Below are 21,316 nucleotides of genomic sequence, written 5' to 3' on the forward strand. Positions count from 1 at the left end.
TGCCTCACTTACTGGAGCAGCTGTCTGTCATTTAGTTTCCACACTAAGCAAGTGATGCAAAAGCACCAGCATTCTGCTCAATTGCTGTTCTACTTGGGGAAGCAGTAATGATACCAGAACCCCACAAAGCTATTTCAGGCTCTATGTGGTCCGTATCGAAAGTACTCAGTTCGCAAGCAATAGAGGTCCTATCATAACACCCCTCCCCCCCCCGCACATCCCAGCCCTGCAAACTCAGCTTGAGATCTCCAAGCTATGCTCCATCATTTCCTTCTCAGGCACTACTACCAATAAAAGACCACACAAGACAAATGAAGTCTCTGCTATACCACCATGACCCTGCAGCCTCCAGTGTTGAGTGGCAACAGAACAAAGTCCAAGCAGCAAAGAGGAAACTCCAGCTCATTCTTAGCTATGTTGGCTCAGCAGGCCTAACCAGACAAAAAGCTGTGAACACTTACATTAGCAACTTCAGTCAAAAGCTATGAATAAACACAGAACACATTATTTGGTCAAACTGCATAACAAGCAGAAAAATTGCCTCGAAAGTTGGTGTCACACTTAAGTATGCTGAAGCTCAGCACAGTCTCCAAAGAGGAAAGAAACTTTGAAGGCAAAAGCACCTTTTGCAATAGCTATACAGATACGAAAGGTGAACATGTGTGATTGCAGTAAATAGTTAGGTATTTCCTTCCCCTTTCCTGTATTCTTAAAGTAAATATTTGTCTGGCTTTCTTTTAACCACCAGCAAAGTGTCAGAGGGGTACTCATCACTTGGCCAAGGTTTTATCACAAAGAACACTGCAGATGAGGAGATGTAGAAGACAGCTCACTCCTACAGGCCCAACACACAAACTGGGCTCAGGAAAGGCCCATACTGCTGTCCCTGGAATGAGCAAGCTGCTTTTTGCTACAGGTGAATTCCCAAACACAGCAGCCACCTCCTTCCTCCAGGCAGCAGCTTCATGAAAGCTTTAAGCCAGTCTAAGTGTGACAGATGCATAAAGGCACCCTGCCCTTCCCAGTGCCCCCCTCTTGCAATCTCCTCTCCCTGGAGTCAACAGTACCATTTTCTAAGCCAATAAACCAGGTAGAACTCACCCAGCAAGATCTGAATTCACAAGCAAGCCAGTTCTCTGGCTCACCAAGCAGCTCCACAAGCTGCAAGCTTGAGAACTGCAGTGTCCCTTTGACAGCAGCCTGCATTTATGTCAGCCTAAAGTAACCATATAACTTCAGAATGAATAACACACAGTGGGTGAAGTTTGCAAATGACAGTCACAAAAAACCTTTCCAAAATACAAGTTTAAAACAGAAAATGTGCATTGCTGTGCTTATAAGAGTTACACAATGAGGCACACAGCAGTAAATGAGTCATGGCACAGCAAATGAGTCAGTTATTTCATTTACCATATTCATGACTAGAGTATTTCACAATGGAAAACATTTATTTTGATAGGCCTGTTGCATAGTCTGTCCTTGGAGGAGTTCACTGAGTGACAAGAGGAAGAAAGTCTGCTGGAATGGGCTCTCGGAGGACTGCGGCACTCACAGCCACGCTGCACTGCTGTATCAGCAGCTCTCCTGAGGGCAGCGGGCTTGGTCAACCAGGAATGCACCCACTCCCTAGAAAAAGGGAGGGGAAAGAGTGATAACGCTGCTAAATTGTAACTGGAAATATAGTTTCAACTTCTCTCAGAGTAAAGGTTTATGGCCTTTGTCATTTATAATCTTTGTCAGGCAACCTTAGGTTGCCAGCCTTAGAAAGAAGATAGATATCAGGCTTGTATTTGAGCTCTAAACCCATATTTATGAAGACTGTAGACTACTGGTCTCGGCCTTGATCGGCACACTGCCTTTGCGACACAGCCCGAGTTCTGCGGGCCGGGGCAAAAGCCTCTGAACAGCCAACATGCACCGCTCAAGCTAATGGAGGCCCTCTATCACTGCACCAGCACATGTGCATTAGGGCTAATGAGCTGTAACCACCACTGGACACTGCTGTTAGATACCTACAGCACATGCTGCTAACAAACCTCACAACCACCGTGTTAATTCCTGCAGGAAAGCAAACTGACCAAAAGCCTGTGGCCTCCAAAGGCCTCCTTTACCTGTGGAGGAGGTGGTGCTCAGTGCCAGGCGCACGACATGAGGGCACCTGAGGGGGATGAGCCCACCAAAGGTCCCTCCAGCCTGCGCTGAATGTGCTGCTGGCAACTCGCCCTATTTGTACCCAGCTACTGACAGAAGATTGAATTGCAGGCCACCTCCACAGTATTCCCACCCCCAGCCCACCCTGCAAACGTACCCACCCCACTACTTCTGGCACTTCAACCCAGCATCAGCTGCAATACAGGTGGATCTGCTCTGACTTTGTCTTACTCGTTCACACCACACTCTCCCATCCCCAGGCAGAGGACGTTCATTTCCTCACCAAGGTTGAATGCAATGCTATCCCTCCCAGGCTGCCTAGCCCAAAACACAGCTCCAGATACACCACCCCCCCATGCCTAACAACCAAGCCACACGCATGCTAGGCTAATACATTGACTTATTTTTGCACTCTTGTGTTGCTGACTCACCCACCCCACTCACCATTAACTTTTGCCCGAGGTGCCTGTATTATATCGCAATGCCACCTCACCATCTTCTTGCTCCCATGGCTAAGTCACTGAGTACGCCAAGGCCCTTGCCTGGAATGTGGTTCTGCCATTGGGCCTTTGCTGGTTCCAGCACAGTGCATCACACTAGGATGTGTCTCGCCAAGGTCTCCAGTGGAGATGTTCTCTGGATGTGTTTCAGGATTTGGATTCCTTTACCTTTTAGCACTTATATAAATCGATGATTCCTCTCCTAGAACTTTTGACCTTTACTTGCTTTTGTGGTTTTCCATTTACTTCCTAAAATCACAGCAAAGTGTCTCATTGCGCAGTCATCCTCCTCTGCTTCCTCCTTTCTCAACACTTTATCTCTACTTCTTAACTTCCTTTTGTTATTCAAGGAGGGAGGGGAAGATGGACCTCATAACAGGCAGGATTCACTGAAGTGCATGCCCATGATTCACATCTCTTTCCATTCATCCAGTCTAACATTTCACTAGCTATCATTTCACACTTTGAGTAATCAGGAAGTAGCAGCTTTGATCTTACCACCATCTTGCTCCTTTCAAGCTTACTCTACACACTGGAAGCATTCAGTTTTCTGACCACATCAGCATCCTTCCTTGTCCCCTATGCCCCTCTTGTGCATATACAAGTCCTTCCTTTTAAACCCAACAAAACATTGGATCTCTTCACTACTGAGATTACAATGCTTGCATTTGTTCTACATTTCCAATCTTTATCATTTATCTTCTACCCCTACCAACATCACGTTTGTCTTCCACATGGCCTCATCCAGAGGAAAAACATCCCAAATCCTTCTGATCACCACTGTAGAAGCTCCATCAGTTCTCTTCCTCTTTCCCCTTCCTATTTCCTACCTTTGTCTAACAAAAGTACCTAATAAAGCTGTGCATCACTCTACACCAGGTTCTTATCTTTCCTCACTGCACCCCATACCCTTATTCCCAGGTCAACACTGGAATATACAGTGCTTTAAAATTAAGCCATTTATTTCCTGTTGAGGGGAATTAAACCACAATCTGACTATGGCCTACTGTGAAAGAAATTCCGTTATATTCCATGATCTAATCGATGCATATTTAATTCTATGAATAAATCTGTTTCAAACAATTGTATAAAAAGTCAATGGTTTCATTTTACCACTGTAAAACTGGAGCCTCCACCATGACCCAACGTAAATAGCTTCTGCTACTGATAAAGTACAATCTGACAAACACCTTTCAAATAAATAGAAATTCAGCTCTTTCTGATAAACAGAGCATTTCCTTTATGCATCAGATACATCTTATTTATAAAATTGAAATTGGGACATAAGGTTGGAAAAAAAAAAAAAAAAGAGAGTGAGAAAACACCCACTTCATAAATTTAAACATATTTTACAGTTTCAAAAGCTACAGGACAGCTAAGTTGCAGTTCACCAACCTGCTTTCCATTTTGAAAGTTTTGTTTCATTTTGTAGGAAAGAATCTATCAGCTTCCATGCTCTCCCTAATATTGATTGAAAGTAGACCACATAGAGCAAGCATTCTGACTATATCCTCCTTAAATAGACCTCTTCAGGGATCTACTGAGATCTTTGACCTCTACCTTGTCTCAGGCATCACCACTTCCCCACTTCTCTTCCTAGCCTCTCATCTATAAAGGTCAGCTCAACATTTTACTACCTCTTTTCTCTTCAAGTACATCTTATTCAATGAGCCAAACTCTTGTTTACTCATAAACACTTCTTTCCTGCCACCAAACAGCCACTTATATTTATCATCTACATAACTACCTAGAAACCAAGCCTGTAAATTATTGCCAGGAGACGTGACAATGTAAAGTTTGATCACTGCAAACTGTCAGTAAAACCAAGTGGTGTGCTGCTTCCAAAATTTTTAACTAAATTCAACCTCATCCTTCTGCTCTAGAAGCAGCAAAATAGAAACTTCATGCTTCTGTGTAACATAGCTAAACTAAATCCAGACACAGAATATAATGGACTTGATATTTTATCCCCAAGACACTAATTGTAGTCAGTTTGCAAGGTTTCAGTTTACAATCTAAATCAATGGAGGAACGGAGACTCCTTTTGCATTTACAACTGCAGCAACACAGCCAATTGTCCCAGTTGTCATTGGTCATAACACAGTATTTCAGAATAAAAGCGTTCCAGGTTTCCTTCTTTTGGCTAATATATTGAACAATTCATTTGGACTATCGATTTTTTCCCTGTTCTTGAACTTTTAAAATAAGCAGACTCAGCAGATTTGTCTTGAAGAAGCACAAGCCATACTTAATGTGGTCACTGAGGCCAGCTCTGTAAATGTGCAAACGAGTGTTTTACTAAGGCTACTTTTCACCCTGCCGAAGCAGTGCATTGTATTCCACAAACAGGAGAAGCAAAGTGTTTCCTTAAGGCAACTGCTGTGCAAGTAGTCAACAGTTTACTGTAAGGTTCTCCACTCAGCTTCACTGATTCGCTCAGGTTTTCCAGAAGATTCCTGGAAGATTATCTGTAGATGTATTTGTTAATGAACTCTTAACACATTTTATCTGCCGTCCTTTCATAGCCAGAGCTGCAGATAAGTAGCAAACATGACCAACCACACAAAACCCTGAAGACCACACTACCTGCATTTATTTATACTTTCCATAAATGTACTATCAATCTCATTGTTAATTGCTGAATATGGATCGGTGCTCTATGAACCTTAGGTCAGTCAAAATATCAAAGCTGAATGTAGAAATTAAATACTACTAATAAAGCCCACCAGCTGCTCTTGACAAGGGTAAAAGCTAGAAGCTGATTTGCTGAATAGAGTTTGTGCTGTCACTATGCCTTGCACACATAGCTGAACACTGCTATGCAGTGAGAAGGCAGGCCACTAGTATAAAATAAGAAAAGAATCAAACTTTAACCATAAAGAAACAAATCCGAGAGAGACAGTGCTGGTAAAAGCCTTTAAAACCTGAAATCTTGCTTTTAATACAAGTTTAAAAATACTAAAATAATTAGAATACATGCAAACTCAATCCTCTATTATAGATTGTGAATTTGTCTTACACTTTATAAAACAGTTTATCCAATTTTAAGTGCCCCAATGGTGGAATGTTCTTTATTTCATTAGTCAGTATAAGTTAAATATTGTAGTCAGCTGCACAATTCCTGCACAGTTCCTGCACTGTATTTGTATTACTACTGGCTGTCAGTAACCAGTTAGCAGTTAAACTTGGCATGCGTACAAAGTGTCTGATTTCTTAGAAGTCATACAGCTATACAACATTTGATTTTCCCAGCCTTTAAAATGATCGCTTGAATGCAACTAACTTTCTGTCCAAAAGACACAAATATATATATATTAACACCTACTTCTGTGAAATTTCTTCCTATTATGCCATTTTCTCCTCTTTTTTTTTCCCAACAATCCCATAAGGGATTAAAGGTCTGACACCAATTAACAATGAAAGATGACTTATGTAAACAGGCAGTTTGTTAAATAAAGCAGGACAAAAAGTAAGTCACCTGAATTTTTAGCACATTAATTCAGTAAATGAGCTTCTGATTTATCTGATCAACTAGCTCTATTAGTGAGAATTTAAACTTACTGTCAGGTTTTACTGCATCCTTCCAGCTAACGCCAGACCTTCTCAGCCATTGCTCATGCATTTCCAAAGCAAAAGTTTCCAGATATTTCAAGACTGTCAAGTGCACTCACTTGCAACAAGGAGTAGGGGGTTAGAGTAAAAAAAAAAAATTAAAAAATAAAAAAGATTACAGTCTCCTTCTTAAAGTGTGTGATGGTGCACATCATCATTACCTTAAGATATACTTCAAACAGTGTTAAAGATTCCCCTCTTTCACAATGTTTTTTATTTTTCAGAAGGGTTTAATAGTGTTGGTAAAAAGCCCACACTAGGAGACACTCCAGTTGATAATGAACTGTGTCAAACCAGAAAAAGGCTTTTGTAAGACTGCTCAGCTCCTACAGCAGACCTTTTATCAGTTCTGACTTAACCACAAAGGAATTTCTACACTGTAGTTACTATTAGAAGGCTACACTCCTCTGCTCTGTTTGCACGTTTGCAGAATTAAGTCAGAAAAAACTATTTTAAGATAGTGACTTACATCACAAGTTTTCTAGACATCCTGGTCTTCAATAGAAGCGCCAAAGCAACAAAGACTGGATGCATATTGCTGCTTTATCAGAGGACAGTAGGGTAATGCACTGCAAGGGCATTACATAAATCATGGTAATTGGCATGTAGCTAGAAGGAGAATGCAAACCAGCGTACAGTACCAGCCGACATCTCTAGTGATCCAGGTCACAGAAGGTTATGAAGCCATGTCAAGGGCTGCATACATATCCATGCTGAGAAAAGCATTTCACACAGGTACTCTTAGATAGTAAACCAAGAGGAAAAACTGGAAGTTCAAGGAGATAGATCTCCCAGAACAAGTGCAGTTGTTGGACAGTACTCAAGTATTCACATGCTGTCAGGCTGACTGCATTCCAGACAATCAGAATTTACATTAAATCTGTACTCTTGTTGCACATGAAAGCTTTTTAAAATTTCAAATTAGTTCCCGTCACAGACAGCATATTCATAAATTAGGATAGCTTTTGTCAGTTAAAATAGTGTGGTCCTTCCCCCCTCCCCCCCCCCCCTTTTTTTTTGTTGTTTGGTTTTTCACTGTTGTTGGGTTTGGGGGTTGTTTTTTGTTTTTTCTTTTTAAAGATTAAGTAAATTCTACCACCTAAGCCCCACAGAAAACCAGCTAAAAAGAGAAAGCAAGTCAAGGGATGTCATTCCTATACTATTCCTATTCCTGCACTCCTAGACTACTGTAACTTTGCATTTGTTTTGTTACACTACTATAAAACTTCACAATTTCTCTTGACATAACTAGATTACCTAGACAGCTGGTGACATTAAAACTGAACCCATGCAGATGTAGCTTACAGCATGCTGTCTTACATACTTTATCCTTCACCACTAAGAACTGCTGTATGTGCTAATATACTTCTTTTCACTCAAAGCAGGTGTTTAGGTTTTTCTTAAATTAGAACTTTACTGCAGTATCAGGTAAGGGTTCAATTTTAACAGGTTCATTGAAAAAAAAGCAAGTGATACGGCAAAACACAGCAACTAGCCACTGATTTTTAAGGAAACCAGTTTGTCTGCTGACTTTTAAATAGTTCCAGTCTACCCTCACATACAGATTTTGTTTTTAATTAATTGTTCATCTCTGAAAGTTAGAGTACAGGGAGAGAGAGAGAGAGAGAGAGAGAGAGAGAGAGAGAGAGAGAGAGAGAGAGAGAGAGAGAGAGCATGCGCAGGCATCAGTTGCTGGCATGACAACTGGCTCAATTTCAAGAATTGCTACATACCAAAACATCTAATCATATACAGAGATAGAATCACTTTCTATAACGGAAAGCAAGCTTGGAAAATGAGATTTTTTTTTCTTGGAAGTGAGGCAAGCCTCAAAGTGAGGGGAAAAATGAAACATGAGAAACATATGATGCTATGAAAACTGACCTAAAACAAACAATGAAAAAAATCTGTTAGGTCAACCCCATATATAACTTTTCTATAAAAGAAGATTCCTTGTTTTAAAAACTGTGATGGGAAGTGATTTACCATTCAGTGTCAGCAGTACTGACACTGTCCTATTACATTTATTCTATCACTTATAATTACATAGAAAGACATTATGAAGTTTTATTTTCATACCTTGAAATCACTCTAAAATGCTTGCTTTCTCTTGAAATCCAGATTAGGTATTTTTAGAAAGACTGAAAAAAGGCAGGAGGCGCTTTATAAAGTTTTCCACATTTAGTGATCTCGTCTTGAAAGAAAGCTTTTTTACTTCTTTTTCTTCACCCTTTTTTTTTTCTTTAGGGTTTCCAAAGAAATTATTCAAGGTCAAGGGATAGTACATCAGAGCACACACACTGAAAATAGTTTGTGCGTTCCCTAAGTAATGTACTGCATTCCAAATCTAACAAGGAAATTGGAACACATTCAGATGTCTCCCTTTCAGGAAGAAATATCTAAAAATGAGTTTACTTGTTTCTGTTCTGCCACTTGGAAATACTGGTAGTTATTTCTTAAAGCAAACTGAAACTGGAGTCAAAGAAGATATTTTCACAAGACTCTAGTAGTCTTGGAACCAAGTCAAGAAAGCCCAGTAAAAATTCAGACATCATTTGTTTACCCCCCTACCACAATATTGTATTAACAAATTCTGGATTACTTGTTTTACTCACACATTCCTAACCAAAGCCCAACATCAGGCTGACTGCAGAAGAAACCACGGCTGTTGCTTTGTAATGTCAGCAGATAACCTTCTCTTCCTCAAACAGGCAGAGTCTAACACAACCTTTTCCCCTTGGAAAAAGGTCACTACGCATACCAGGACAATATGGTATCAGAAGACACCAACAAGTTAACATAAAGCACAGTGCTTGCATCTGCACAAATGACAGCCTTCGTTTTGTCACCTTAGTATTACTTGCACTAAAAGTTTTACTAAATCCATGTGTCCTACAGGTTTAATCAACAATTGGATATATATTGCGTGCATCAGTGAAGATCATCACGTCTGCTAAAAGGCGCATTTCAACTCACAGCTCAAAAACATTTGTGCTAGCTTTGCTAATAAAATACTTGATGTGGTTTTATCAACAGAAAGGAGTTTCACATTATACTGTTGGCACTCAAACAACTAAACCTTGAAAGATGAGAAATTACATTTGTTTTACTTGCTGCACAATTTCACATTATTTTGAGTAAAGATGGCTAGAAAGAACAAAAAATTATTAACTAGACTCATAATCCATTAAAAAGATCTGAAATTTGCTGACTACAATACACATTCCACCTGAATTTCATATGGCAATTCCCGACGTGGTCACGTAAAGCTTTTTCTTCCTCCTGGCAAAAAAATGGCTTCTCCTGGTTTTGAAAGCAATCAGCAACTTTTAGCTCATGTTCAAAAAGAAAAAAAAAATGGAAAGGGGGGGAATAATCAGCTGTAACAATAGATAAAAGCACCTCTGAGTCAGAAGATAAATACTTCTCACTAAAAGAAAATTGGAAAAAATCGCAAGTCTTTAACTTCATTTAAAAATCAACAAAAGAAACACCCAGGGAGCCCCAACCACTATCTTATACTTGAGAAATGTTACTTTTTTTTTTTTCCTCCTCTCAAAAGTATTTTGGTTACATGCCTCTGATCACATATCACCGAGGGGCTTCAGAAAAACGAGTCTGCAGCTCCACACTGATGGTGCTGTTCAGCTGAACCCTCTTTCACAGACAAGACAGTTTTCTAGCTCACAATATTAACATTAAGTTCTAGAGCTGTGCTAAATGCCAGTCAATTAATTCTTTACATTATTTTTCTTCTTTAGGAGCCTCTTCCCTCCAACTCACTCCCTTGCCATTCATACCTAAGAGGCATGACTACCATGATTACACACAGCCTCATGTTGCCGTGGAAAGTACTGTAACACCTTAAAGGAAGGCCTGTATGAGCAAGCAGGGTCTATGCAACAAAGGCAAACCGACCTCAAATTACAGATGGACTCTAGGAGTACTTATATGACATACCAAAAAAACCACTTCAGGTACTTCTAATGTGGATGCAGCTACAGCAGCAAAGCTGAGCTTTACAGCAGTACAGCAAAGGCAGTCTCCATCTTTCCCCAAGCAAGAAGAGTCATACCAGCAGAGGTTTTTGTGTTTGGTTGGGTTTTTTTTTTTTTTTCCTTCTCCTAGAATAGCTGCATTAAGGACTCCCGCCAGGTCAGCTGTGCTATTGAGGGATCACACCTCTTCCCAACCTTGACAGCCACAGCTGTGACGACAATACAGTACTGTATACTAATTCAGGACTAACCTCAGAAACCAAATATACACTTCACCATCTAAAACTGGCTGCTTACTCCTGGCATCTTCACAAATTTGGCCAAATCAAACACAGTCAATTTCTAATTTTCATTCCAGATTGTTGTATTTACTCAAAGTGCTTTCATATTTAGACTCTAATTTTTACTAAAAATACTTGGTTTGAAATAAGTGAAAAACATGCATGGTAGGAAAGCTCTGTTTTACGCAGCTGAAAAGGTCTGCTTTAGGAGCCTGCATTCTGTATTTTTTTAATTAAACTAAAAAAGAAAATTCTTCATGTCTAATTGAAACATATCAAAAAGCTATAAAAACATCAATAAATTAGAAGCAAATGGAATTTTGAAGCCTACATTGGAGAAAAATCAAAATTAAGTGATGCTAATTATTATGCTAGGACAGTATCATTCAACTTCAAAATAGGCTAGCAGACAACTTTACTGCTTCATTAAGAACAATATTTGTGTGTATCACGAATGTGTCATCTTCCTTTTATTTCGGATTTTCTTTTCACCACGCTCATGAGATGAAGTTGCGGGCAGCACAAAGCAAGATGACATGAAGATTTTTAGCAGAGTGTAGACACAAGGTTTTTGAAATTCTCCCGCTTGAAATGAGTTGCCATGATAAAAATACCTGAATGTTTATTCAGGGCCAGACTGAAAAAAAAGTAATGTAAAATTCAGAAGCAAGTAGTTCCATTTAACTAGCACTGAACTGAAATTTATGTGCCTCCCTCAGAAATCAAATCCTGCATTCCCTGTTTATAGTAATACTTAGTGTTACAAGGCTGTTAGAATTGATATGCAATAAAATGTACTTTGTCCAATAACTGCACTTTTCCATAGTACAATAGTAAACATTTACAGAGTTTCCATTACTCATACTGCAAAGAACATAAGTTCACATTTATATGGTCACTAAACATGCACTTACATAAACACAACGTTAAGTTTTCCTCAATGCTACATATTCAGCCACATTATATGGAACCAATTCCATTCTCCACCCAATATAACTCACTCCAGTTGAATTGGCTTTCACAGTTGCACCTTTCTTCTTTACAATGAATATCTTGCCAGCAAGAGACAACCCTAATGACACAGCTACCTACCCAAATTACACAAGAACTTTCCTACAGCAGGACCCAGCCTACCCAAGTGCTCCACAACTCCCTCAGCAGGCAAGCCAAAGGCCTCTCAGAACAACTGACATGTTTCATATCACCAGTTCCCACTACTATTTTTGCACAGCCTTCCAAAGGAGGCTCACATAAGGTTGGAAAAATAAAAAAAAAAATGCAAAACGCCAAAGAAAATGTATTTTCAACAGCAGGTATAGCATTTGTCTGGAATGTGTTTAAGGGCTCCAGAAGCAGCAGTCAACACTTCAGTTGTATTTATGCATATTTTCTTTCTTCACATTGACCTTTGCCAACATTACTCAATGCCCCCCCCCCCCTTGAAGCCATACAAAAAGTTACTTTTTTTGTTTCACAACTACTCACTGAGGCCTATTCCACTCCTGAAAGCAAGTGAAGCAAAGCCCACGCTGGGTGTCTGTCTCCTAGAGAAGATTGCATCTTTTATTTATCACCCCTTGGCTTTATTTTCACAGTGAATTCCTGGCTTAAATGTAATCAGCCAAGAAACCCTCCCTATGTGCACTCCTGTCATTCCTCATCGCTTGCAAACAGAATCAAGTGCAAGCAAAAAGGAAAGAAAAAAATAATCTCAGCACTGCCAACCAATCTAGAAAAGCCCTACTTCTGGTTTTGCCACTCCTGAGGAACCACAGATGCGCCTCAGACCTTTGGAAAGAGAAAGCCAAAAGATGAAACTTATAAGAAAGTTAATTAGATAAAAAAAAAAAAAAAAAAAGATTGAACTCCCCCTAGGCAGAAGGGAAGGGCACTGAGCCTAGGAGAAGGGACACGGCTTCCCTTCAGGGAAAAAGAATTGGTGGCACGTCTGCAAGCTGCCCGCCAAGTCAAACCCACAGTGGGCAGGACCGAGGTTTTTTGGGGGAAAGGGGGGGAATCCCGGCGTCCCCCCCCTCACGCCGAGCCGCCGCCGCTAACAAAAGGCGATCGGCAGCCTCTTTTGTTTGGCTTCCCCTTTTCGGGGGAGGAGGAGGAGGGGAAGCGACAGAAAACTGAGGGGAAAAAAAATACCACGCAAATAAACACGAAAATGAGAACAAAGTGGCCGGGTCGCACAAAGAGCATCACCCACCGGCCCGGGGGGGTGGGGGTGTGTCTGCCGGGGGGGAGCCGCCCCCCATTTGGGGGGGAACCGCCCCCCGGCAGACACCCCCACACACACAAAAAACGTGGGGGGTACCCACCTCTGAAGCCCTTTAAACACAGTCAGGGAGGAGTTAACCAGGGGCGCCCGCAGCGGGTGAAGAGCAGCGGCAGGCGGCGGGGACTGAGGGGGGGGAGGATGAAGAGGGGGTGGTGGTATTGTTCCAGGAGGAGGAAGAGCAGCGCTCCCCCCCCCCCCCCCCCCCCTTGTCACGAACCAAACCTCCCCCAAACACACACACCCCCAGGCGGAGAGGATCGCGCCCCCTCCCTCCGGCTCGCCGCCGACGCTGCCCTAGAAATGCCTTTGTTCGTGGATACCCCCCCCCGCACACCCGCCGCCGGGGTCTCACACCGCTTTTATGTCTTTATTTTGGACGGCGGCGCATCCCGCCCCCCCCGCCCCCGTCTCCTTCCCCCGCCGGCCGCCCTTCTGCTGATTCATTTCCACCGGCGGTCCCCCCGGGATGGGGGGGGGGGGGGGGGGCGGCATCTCCTCGCTATTGTGGCTCGGGGTAAAGCGATGACCCGGATTACCGGGGGTGGGCGCTGGGAGGGGGCAGAGCCAAACGGGATTACACGGGCTGGATTACCGGGAGCGGGCACGGCGCGGTGCAGCGAAGGAGGGGGGGAGTTAAAGGGACAGGCGGGGGAAAGGGGGGGCGGCCCGCCCGTGGCCGTGTCACGGAGCGAGGGAGTTACTGCGTGTCCCGGGTGCGAAGGGGAGGAGACCGGCGGAGGAAGTTGCCCGTCCCGCATTACAGCCGGGGAGCGAAGGGCTCGTACAAGCCGGGCCGCGGGGGAGAGCTCCCCGCCCGCGTTACCCCGGACACGACCCCCCCCCCCCCACACACACACACACACACCGTTCCCCTCCGGGGCTGCCGGGGGAGGCTGCGGCCGGCGAGGGAGGGCAGGCGGGAGGCGGCTCCCCGGATGGCAGGCGGGTGACATGCAAGGGGAGACCCGCGTTGGCGGCGGAGGGAGGCCGGCGGCGCCCTACCCGGCTACGGAGCGCGGCCCCGGCCGGTGACTCACCGACTTGCAGGACGTTATCGACGCAGCCGCCATCGAGCAGAGCGATGCCCCTGCGGAAGGGCAGGCGGTTCTCGTCGGCGGCAGCGTCCGCTGCCCCGCTGGGCGCCGTGGCGGCCCCCCCGGCGGCGGCGGCGGCGGGGTCCTCGGCGCCGGTGTTGAAGGAGGAGTACATGCAGATCTCCCTCTCGCTGCGGGGGAAGGACCAGTAGACGATCCTGCGCTGCACCGGCTCCGGAATCCTCTCGAACCGTTCCTCCACCCGCTGGAAGGGCCACTTCTCCGCCACCTTGCGAGCCGCGATGTCCAGCAGGGACTCGGGGCTCTGGGTCTTGCCCAACGGCAGCAGCCCCAGGGCGGCGGCGGCAGCTGCGGAGGAAGGTCCGGCGCAGAGCGCCCCGCTGCCAGGTCCGGCGCCGCCCGCCCGCTGGCCCGGCCTGCACCCCGAGCCATAGCCGGGTCTGCAGCAGAGGCGCTTGGCGGCGGGTGGGAGGTGACCGCGCTCCGCCATGATCGCGCCGCTTCTAAGCAGACAGCGGAAGTGGCTGTACCCTATAAACGGCTCCAGGAAGGCAACGACCGGCCGCGAGCCCCCTCTGGACACGCCCCTTTTGCCCTTATATGGATTCGGGGGCGGAGCCGGACGCTTCGCCAACAGCGCGGGGCGGTGCCTTATGCAAATCGCCGCCACAAACGTAAATAGAAAGGCCCGAGGAAGGCTCGCGCGCCGGTGGGGGTGAGGGGCGGTGGCGCGCGCGCTCATACCTCCCCTCGCGCTGATGTCACGCGAGCGCCTCGCGGGAAAAAGGGGGAGGGGGGCGAAGGAGGGGCGTGGCCGGCGGCGCCCCCTCTCTCTCTGCCGCCCATCTAGGGAATGGAATGCGGGGGCGGGGCCGCCGGTGGCCTCAACCCCGGTCACCTCTGCTGGGAAAGCCGGCGGGCGGGGAGAGCGGCGGGTAGGAGGGCGTCCACACCGGAGGGAGAGGGAAGGGGCCTGGGCTCCTGCTGCAGAGGCGGGAGCCGCGGTGGATGCCCCTACGTGTGCCCACAACACACCCGTGAGGTAACCTCAGAGAGGCGCGCACGCCCCTCACAAAAAAAACCCAAACATTTCCCCTCTATTAGAGGGAATACGGTAACAGCGGCCGCTGAGCTGCGTGGGCGGGGGGACCTGCGCGCGCGCCGCGGGCGGGTAGGCATCCCCCGTTCCCCCTCGCTTCTTCCCCGGTTCCAGGTCCCGGTTGGCTTCGCAGATGGTCCGGCTATGGAAGGGCTCCGGTAGCCCAAAGTGAGGGGGTTGGTGGCCACAGGAGCGGCGGTGAGTGAAGCGCAGCGGAATGGAGGCGTCGCGCTCGCCCGGGGGCGGGTTGGGGGGCTGGTGGGGTGGTGGGTGAGGGCTCCGTGGCGGGGCCGGTGGTGGCCATCTGTTCCGGTTAATGTTTAGCAAGCCGTGAGGGAGGAACGATGGCTCTTTATTTTGTTCTGTCTCCATTTAAAAAAGAAAATACAAAAACCCCGTGCCATTCGTAATCGTACCTGCTCCTCAAATTAAATAGCCTTACTGTAAAAAAAATAAAATAAAATGATTAAATGAACTGGCTGAGGGCACCAGGGGTACAGACCCCGTGCTACCTCTGCTTGCGGCGGGGGGTGTCCTGGCCCTGATTAGCAGCCGCGCCGCTAATTAAAAATATTATGAAAATAGTACGCCACAGGGATGGGGGGTAGCCAGTGCAGCCGGCACCGTCTTCCCTATGGAGAGACACCTTGACGTCTCGTTTCAGAACAGTCGACATTTTTTCTATTATTATTATTAATTAATCGTTAATTATCTCGGAAATGGCGTTTTTGGCCACTGGCAGTTGAAAGCGATCCTTATCCGCCCGTCCGGGATTTTAGGGTGGACGGCACTTGCTCGCACAGCGAAGAATGCGGCAGCCGTGATTGGGGCGCCCTGGTGGCTCCGCGCGGGTCGGCTGGTTTACCCAGCTGGACTACATTTTCCATGATGCAACGCAAGACGTCATCGGGGAGGTGCCCGGCTTCCTCCGGGAACGCCGCGAAAAGTCTCGGGGGGTACGAAGCAGGTTTGAAACTTGACGGCTACTTTCTGCTCCCACCGAACCCCCAGGCTGGAACAACAGCTTATTTTCTGAGTGGGGTATTGGAGAGCTTTGCGGAAACTGCCTTTTCCATTAAAAATGGGTGGGAAATTGAATGAACCCCGTCAGACTCGCTGGCTTTGGCTTTTAAAGACAGACCAGCAGAAACCTGAAGATGGTTTAGAATCTGCAAGTATTGGCTTTTTTTATATGCCGCTAAGCTCTTCGGCAGTAGCGCTGTTTTGAAATTTCACAGAGAATTATTTTACGACTAGGTATAGACCTTCTTTTTGCCTTTTTTCTGCTGTCAATTGCTCGTGACTGATGGTTTTTAAGCAAGGATTTTAAACTGGAGACTACAGGCAGTGCCTAAACTATGTTCTTGCAAGTTCTTTTTCATTGGGATCATGAGAGCTACCTTTTGGGTAAGAAACTAGTATAAACTGGTGCTTGTGCTTCTTAGCATAGACAGCACGAAATGGTTACTCTTGATGTGCCAGTTTCATAAGTCCACAGATACCTCGCTGGGACATTAACTGACTTCTTCCTCATTTTAGGCATATATTTTACAAGTGATATACTGAGCTTATAAACTTAACTCCAGCTAAATTTTGGAGCTGTTGGGGAGCCTGAATGCTACAGGCCAGAGATGAGGATGTAGTAATTGATTTCAGTATTTCTGAGAGCAGAGAAATGGAATATGTAGAAGGTAAAAAAGAAAGACTTCACGATTGCATGTGTATGACAGCAAAGGAAAATTATATTTAGGTTTTGCCCCATCACTCTTTCTAATAATTGTTCACATCTCGAAGCAACCTTTCTTCTATGTTGTGCTAGCACTATTTCTGTTTTAAACAAGTGTCGAGTGAGCCAGTAAAAATGCTCTTCTAAATTGGGTAATGGCTGTTCTTTACCAGATCTTAGCCACCTGCTGCAATAAAAATAACACACTGATGCCACTGGAAGAATTCTTCCTGTCATAGTAAAGAAACTTTACAGTAAAAATTGAGAAATAAGAAGAGTGAGAGGAATGGCAAGGAACAAGAAAACATCCATAATAAGCAGAAGCAGCCAATGTGTCAGTTAACTCAACTTAGTCATTCTTCTGTCTTTTCATATCTGGGCAGAAATTATTAAATATGCTTAAGAAATCCCAGAGAACAGCAGGCAGGAAAGCCCATAGATCCACCTCTTTCATCCATCTACCACTCAGCAGGAATAGTTGCTTCCCATTAAGTCTATGAATATTAATAGCTATACAGGGTGCTGGTGAAACTTTTTTTTTTCTGAACTAGAGAGCCCCTGAAGTGGTAGTGGCATCTTTGCTCTTGACATTCCGCCATGAGCACCAGGTGTACTTCTCCTTGGGCTCCTGCTGCACTGGTGTAGCACCATAATGGCTTGCAAATTGTCATCTGAGACTGAAGTTCCTTTGTCCTGACAGTGTTGCCCCTTGAGTTCCTTTAACTTTCTGAAAGCAAATGGGAAGATGTGTTAACTTCAGGGAAGAAATTAAAATGTGTTAAAGCCATAGCCGAACTGGATTTTAATTTCTAGTTAGTTTTTCTTTCAGTGTATGTTCTTCTTGTGGAAAGACCTGCTGAGATGAGCATTCCTTTCCTCTTTTTCTGCCTCACAGTTTTGGGAGGTCTGTATGCCAGAGTTAGGCGGAGAGGAAGGAATGGCTGCAAAACAGCATCCTAGACTTGGTTAAGTTCCTGCACATAATAAATGGCTATTCTATGAGCTGCTTGGAAAAATATCCTCTGCCACCACTTCATGAAATTCCTTCTTAATAATGTTTCACAGCATTAGGCCATTTGCAGTTATTTTTGTTCATTCCAGTAGAACATACGGGCATACACTTGAGCGTCCTACCAGTTGTGCTAGTTTAAAAGAAGGATCACATACAGCTGCACAGTTGTCTTTGTATGAAGCAAACAATGGTCTAAATGTAGAAAAATGGATGGCAGACAACCTAATGCTGGCCAACACGAGTCACACTGGTGGTTAAAACTTATCTGGAAAGATGAGACTCAGCATTCCTGCGTTGAAGCTGAACAAGTATCTGGATTCATGCGCTGCATAAAATATTTCTAAACACTGGGAGGGTGGGGGGTCAGGGATGGAGAGGAGGAAACTTGGGAAGAAAGACTAGAAAGTTCTCAGAGCTAGAGCTTTAAGGAAAAAAAAAAAAAAAAAAAAACCACAAGAGAAATTATTTGTGGTGACAGCACTAAAATAATCAAATACAAGAAAGACTGATGGGCCTACTGAAACAGCTGAATTTACAACACTAAACCGTGTCTTTTTTTATCCTGTTTCTTTAAGCCTTTTTTAGATAACTGGGCACTTCAGTTCTTGTAACAAAGCTATAGGTCTTATAGATATCAAAAGCATTCTAACATTTACCACATGAAAGCCCAGAAAACACTGCTGTAGGTAGAGGTAGTGAATGTCATTGCACTTTGCCATGTAGTGTCTCTGGAAATTCAAACACAGGAAAAACAGATAGTAGTGTTGAGTGTCAATGAAGTTATCATCTTAAGACTGGTCAATGAAGAAAATAGTGTAGTTGGTCAGTATCTTTGGTTTTACAATGTTTTCTTAAAATAGTTTCCTTCATTATGTTCAGAAACTATTTTTAATTTAAAGAGTCAAAAAAAGAACATTTGCCTTTTACCAGCCTTTTAAATCAAATACTCTAGGATAAATATTGCCTGCTCTTTAGAGTCTCTCTATTAAAGTGAAAATAAACCAGCAGCACTGAATGGGCCCTTTCAAAGTCCAGCTTTTTGTTCTAATTAAATTCCATGATGATTCCAAAACTGGAGTCAGAGGCTAGAATCTAAAAGCTGTTAGGAAAATATACTTAAAATACTACGCATGCTTTACCAGTATTCTAAAATAATGAAAAGAGACAAACATCTTAATTTGAGCTAAGTCCTCTTGACATTCATTTCTGTGTCCTCTGCCTTTTTGTGGCTTGATACTTGGCGTATGAAGTCATTCTGAGATGGACTGAAGGGGGGGGCATTGTGTGTGCCAGAGTCCCAGAGCTGTGTGAATTAATGCTGCTCTGTATTTCCTCAAGGAATGAGCACATTCAGTTTACATTTATTGAGAATAGACCCTGGGAATGAATTATTTCTTCCTTATAAGGAGCCCTGTGTTGGGATATCTGTTGGGACAGTTTAGCTCACTACCAAGTTGCTAGGGATAAAGGCATCACTGTTGCAAGTAAAATGATAATGTGCAAGTGACTTCTTAAAATTAAACGTGTCGAACTGATTTAGAGGGTTGAGAATTTCAAAATCTTGGAATAGAGGAGTAAGAGTGACTCACCTTTCTTCAGAGTTTTAACTTATCTACTTACCATTTGCAAAAGGTCAAAAGCAGAAAATGCTGTTCCTGAGAGGAATCTAGATTTGACATTCCTCTGGGTTTGTTGTGACTTTCTATTCATCTGAGTTGCAGAATTCATGGACACTCAAAGTAAAAACAGTGTTATTCCTCTCAGAAGATTTTGTAAACGTTATTTTTAAAGGATTATATTTCTCTAATATTGAAATAAAAGCAAATTTGATGAAAACTCCAGGTTTTAAAATAACTTTCATATAGGCATTTTCTGTTGTTACTGCAAGTACACACACTTAATTGTGGTAAAGTGGTTTAAAAAGAAAAAAAAAAAAAAAGAGTCCTCAAATCTTTATCCTCTTCTGGTCAGATGTCCTCCACCAAAAATGTGATAAGCCAGTTCTGAAGTTAATCGGGTGCAAAATGCCGCCGATCTACCAGCACATATAGGGACACCTCAGCTCATACAGTGTACAGAAAGTGAAGTGGACTGGTGGTCTAAAACAAAGCATTATTGGAATGCCTTCTTGTGGAGTGGATAAGCACCCTATACTAACAAACCTCCTTTTCATCTTCTCGTGTTTCCTCCCTTTAAACTGCACTTTACTTCAGACTTCCTTGCATTAGACCAAATAACTACTTTGCTGTGGCAGGCAGCATAATAGTTCTTGGGCAGAAACTCTGCATGAAGAAGGGCATGCAGACCTCAATCTGCGAACAAAAGGCATTGCTTACCCAGATTTTCACCCTTGGCAAAGAAAGAGAAACAATATATACTAAAATTCTCAGAAGTGCATTTTCTAGCATGCTAAGTGCTGGTAGAATGGCTTTCAAGAAAACAAAACAAAACAAAACAAACAAACAAACAAAAACTCAAAACCCAAACCTCCCCCAAACCCTGTTTCTTCCATTTCAAGAAGATGCATTCAAGTCCACATTAATTCATGACGGCAAGAGAGCTGTACTTACAAGGGAACAGCTTAAATATGCCTAAAACTGAAGCTCCTGCCTACACGCTGTAGAGAGGTGGTGAGTATCAGTAAGACCCCTTGCTGTGCTGGTGCGTCCTTATCTCTACCAGCACAGCCAGGACAGCAGTGCAAGGAAGAGGGAAGTATAGCTAACTGGCCAGCCATTGCTTCGGATATTTGCCAGTCTTCTCTGAACTCCTCTGCCTTTATAAATTATAACTGAGGACGTGCAGAAAGTATGGAGGCAGAGAAAAGGCAAGAGATACCTAAGCAACACTTAAACGGTTCCTGTTTAAACAATTGGCATTCTTTCAAAAAGCTTGGGTACGATGTCTGCTTCCCCTAACACTGGTCACTGCATTTAGCAAGCTGAGGAAACTGAGCTGGACTTCAAGATTTTTTTCTTAACAGTCTATTTAAAATTTGATTCCTACTGGTACTTAAATTCGTAGTTGACAAGTATTTGAACAATATTGCTAACCTGCCTGTAGCTTTGCTGGGACTGAAACACCCAGTCAGGATTTACAGACTTTTTTTCTTGGGTTGTATCAGAGACAAACTTAAAAAGCAGTGCTCTGAATATGAGGGGTTCTGATAATTCAGGCGACCTATGAAACTAGTGACTGAGATTTTTCTGTATGGCAGAAAAACGATGCTGTGCCATCTGGTTAAACTCCATTTGGTCAAAGAGGACTATGCACTGAGGAATAATTGCTAAAGACCCGGTGTGATAATAGAACATTTTGGGGAGTTGTTTTCAGGGTTTTCCCCCCTACCCCACCCCACCCAGATTTCATCTTCTATTTGTATCTGTAAAGCAGTATTTGATGTCAACTCCATCCTTAAGCAAAGTGGCATTTAAATACTTTTGCAGGTTCAGTTTAACTAAGTAAAACTTGGGCATTTGGCGCAGGGCTTTAGACAGTATTTGAAATTTTGTAGCCCAAGCCCCAGTTAGACTGATGTGTGCTTGTTTTACCAAGTTCTTCCTGCAAGACTGAGTGACCAAGCTGTGGAATACTGCAT

The 21,316-nt window shown here is 44.0% G+C and overlaps 1 protein-coding gene across 1 annotated transcript in view; it reads right to left on the minus strand.

Moving 5' to 3' along the window:
• ZSWIM6 (zinc finger SWIM-type containing 6) overlaps nt 1-14,386 on the minus strand; it is a 117,090-nt gene extending 102,704 nt beyond the window's left edge. The window contains exon 1 of the mRNA XM_082497001.1: nt 13,864-14,386. Coding sequence (XP_082353127.1) covers nt 13,864-14,371 — 508 coding nt within the window. The 5' untranslated portion in view covers nt 14,372-14,386. The remainder of the gene's footprint in view (nt 1-13,863) is intronic.
• Between the last annotated feature and the right edge of the window lie 6,930 nt (nt 14,387-21,316).

Source organism: Vanellus vanellus (assembly GCF_965231255.1).
Source record: "Vanellus vanellus genome assembly, chromosome: Z".
Classification (NCBI taxonomy): domain Eukaryota; kingdom Metazoa; phylum Chordata; class Aves; order Charadriiformes; family Charadriidae; genus Vanellus; species Vanellus vanellus.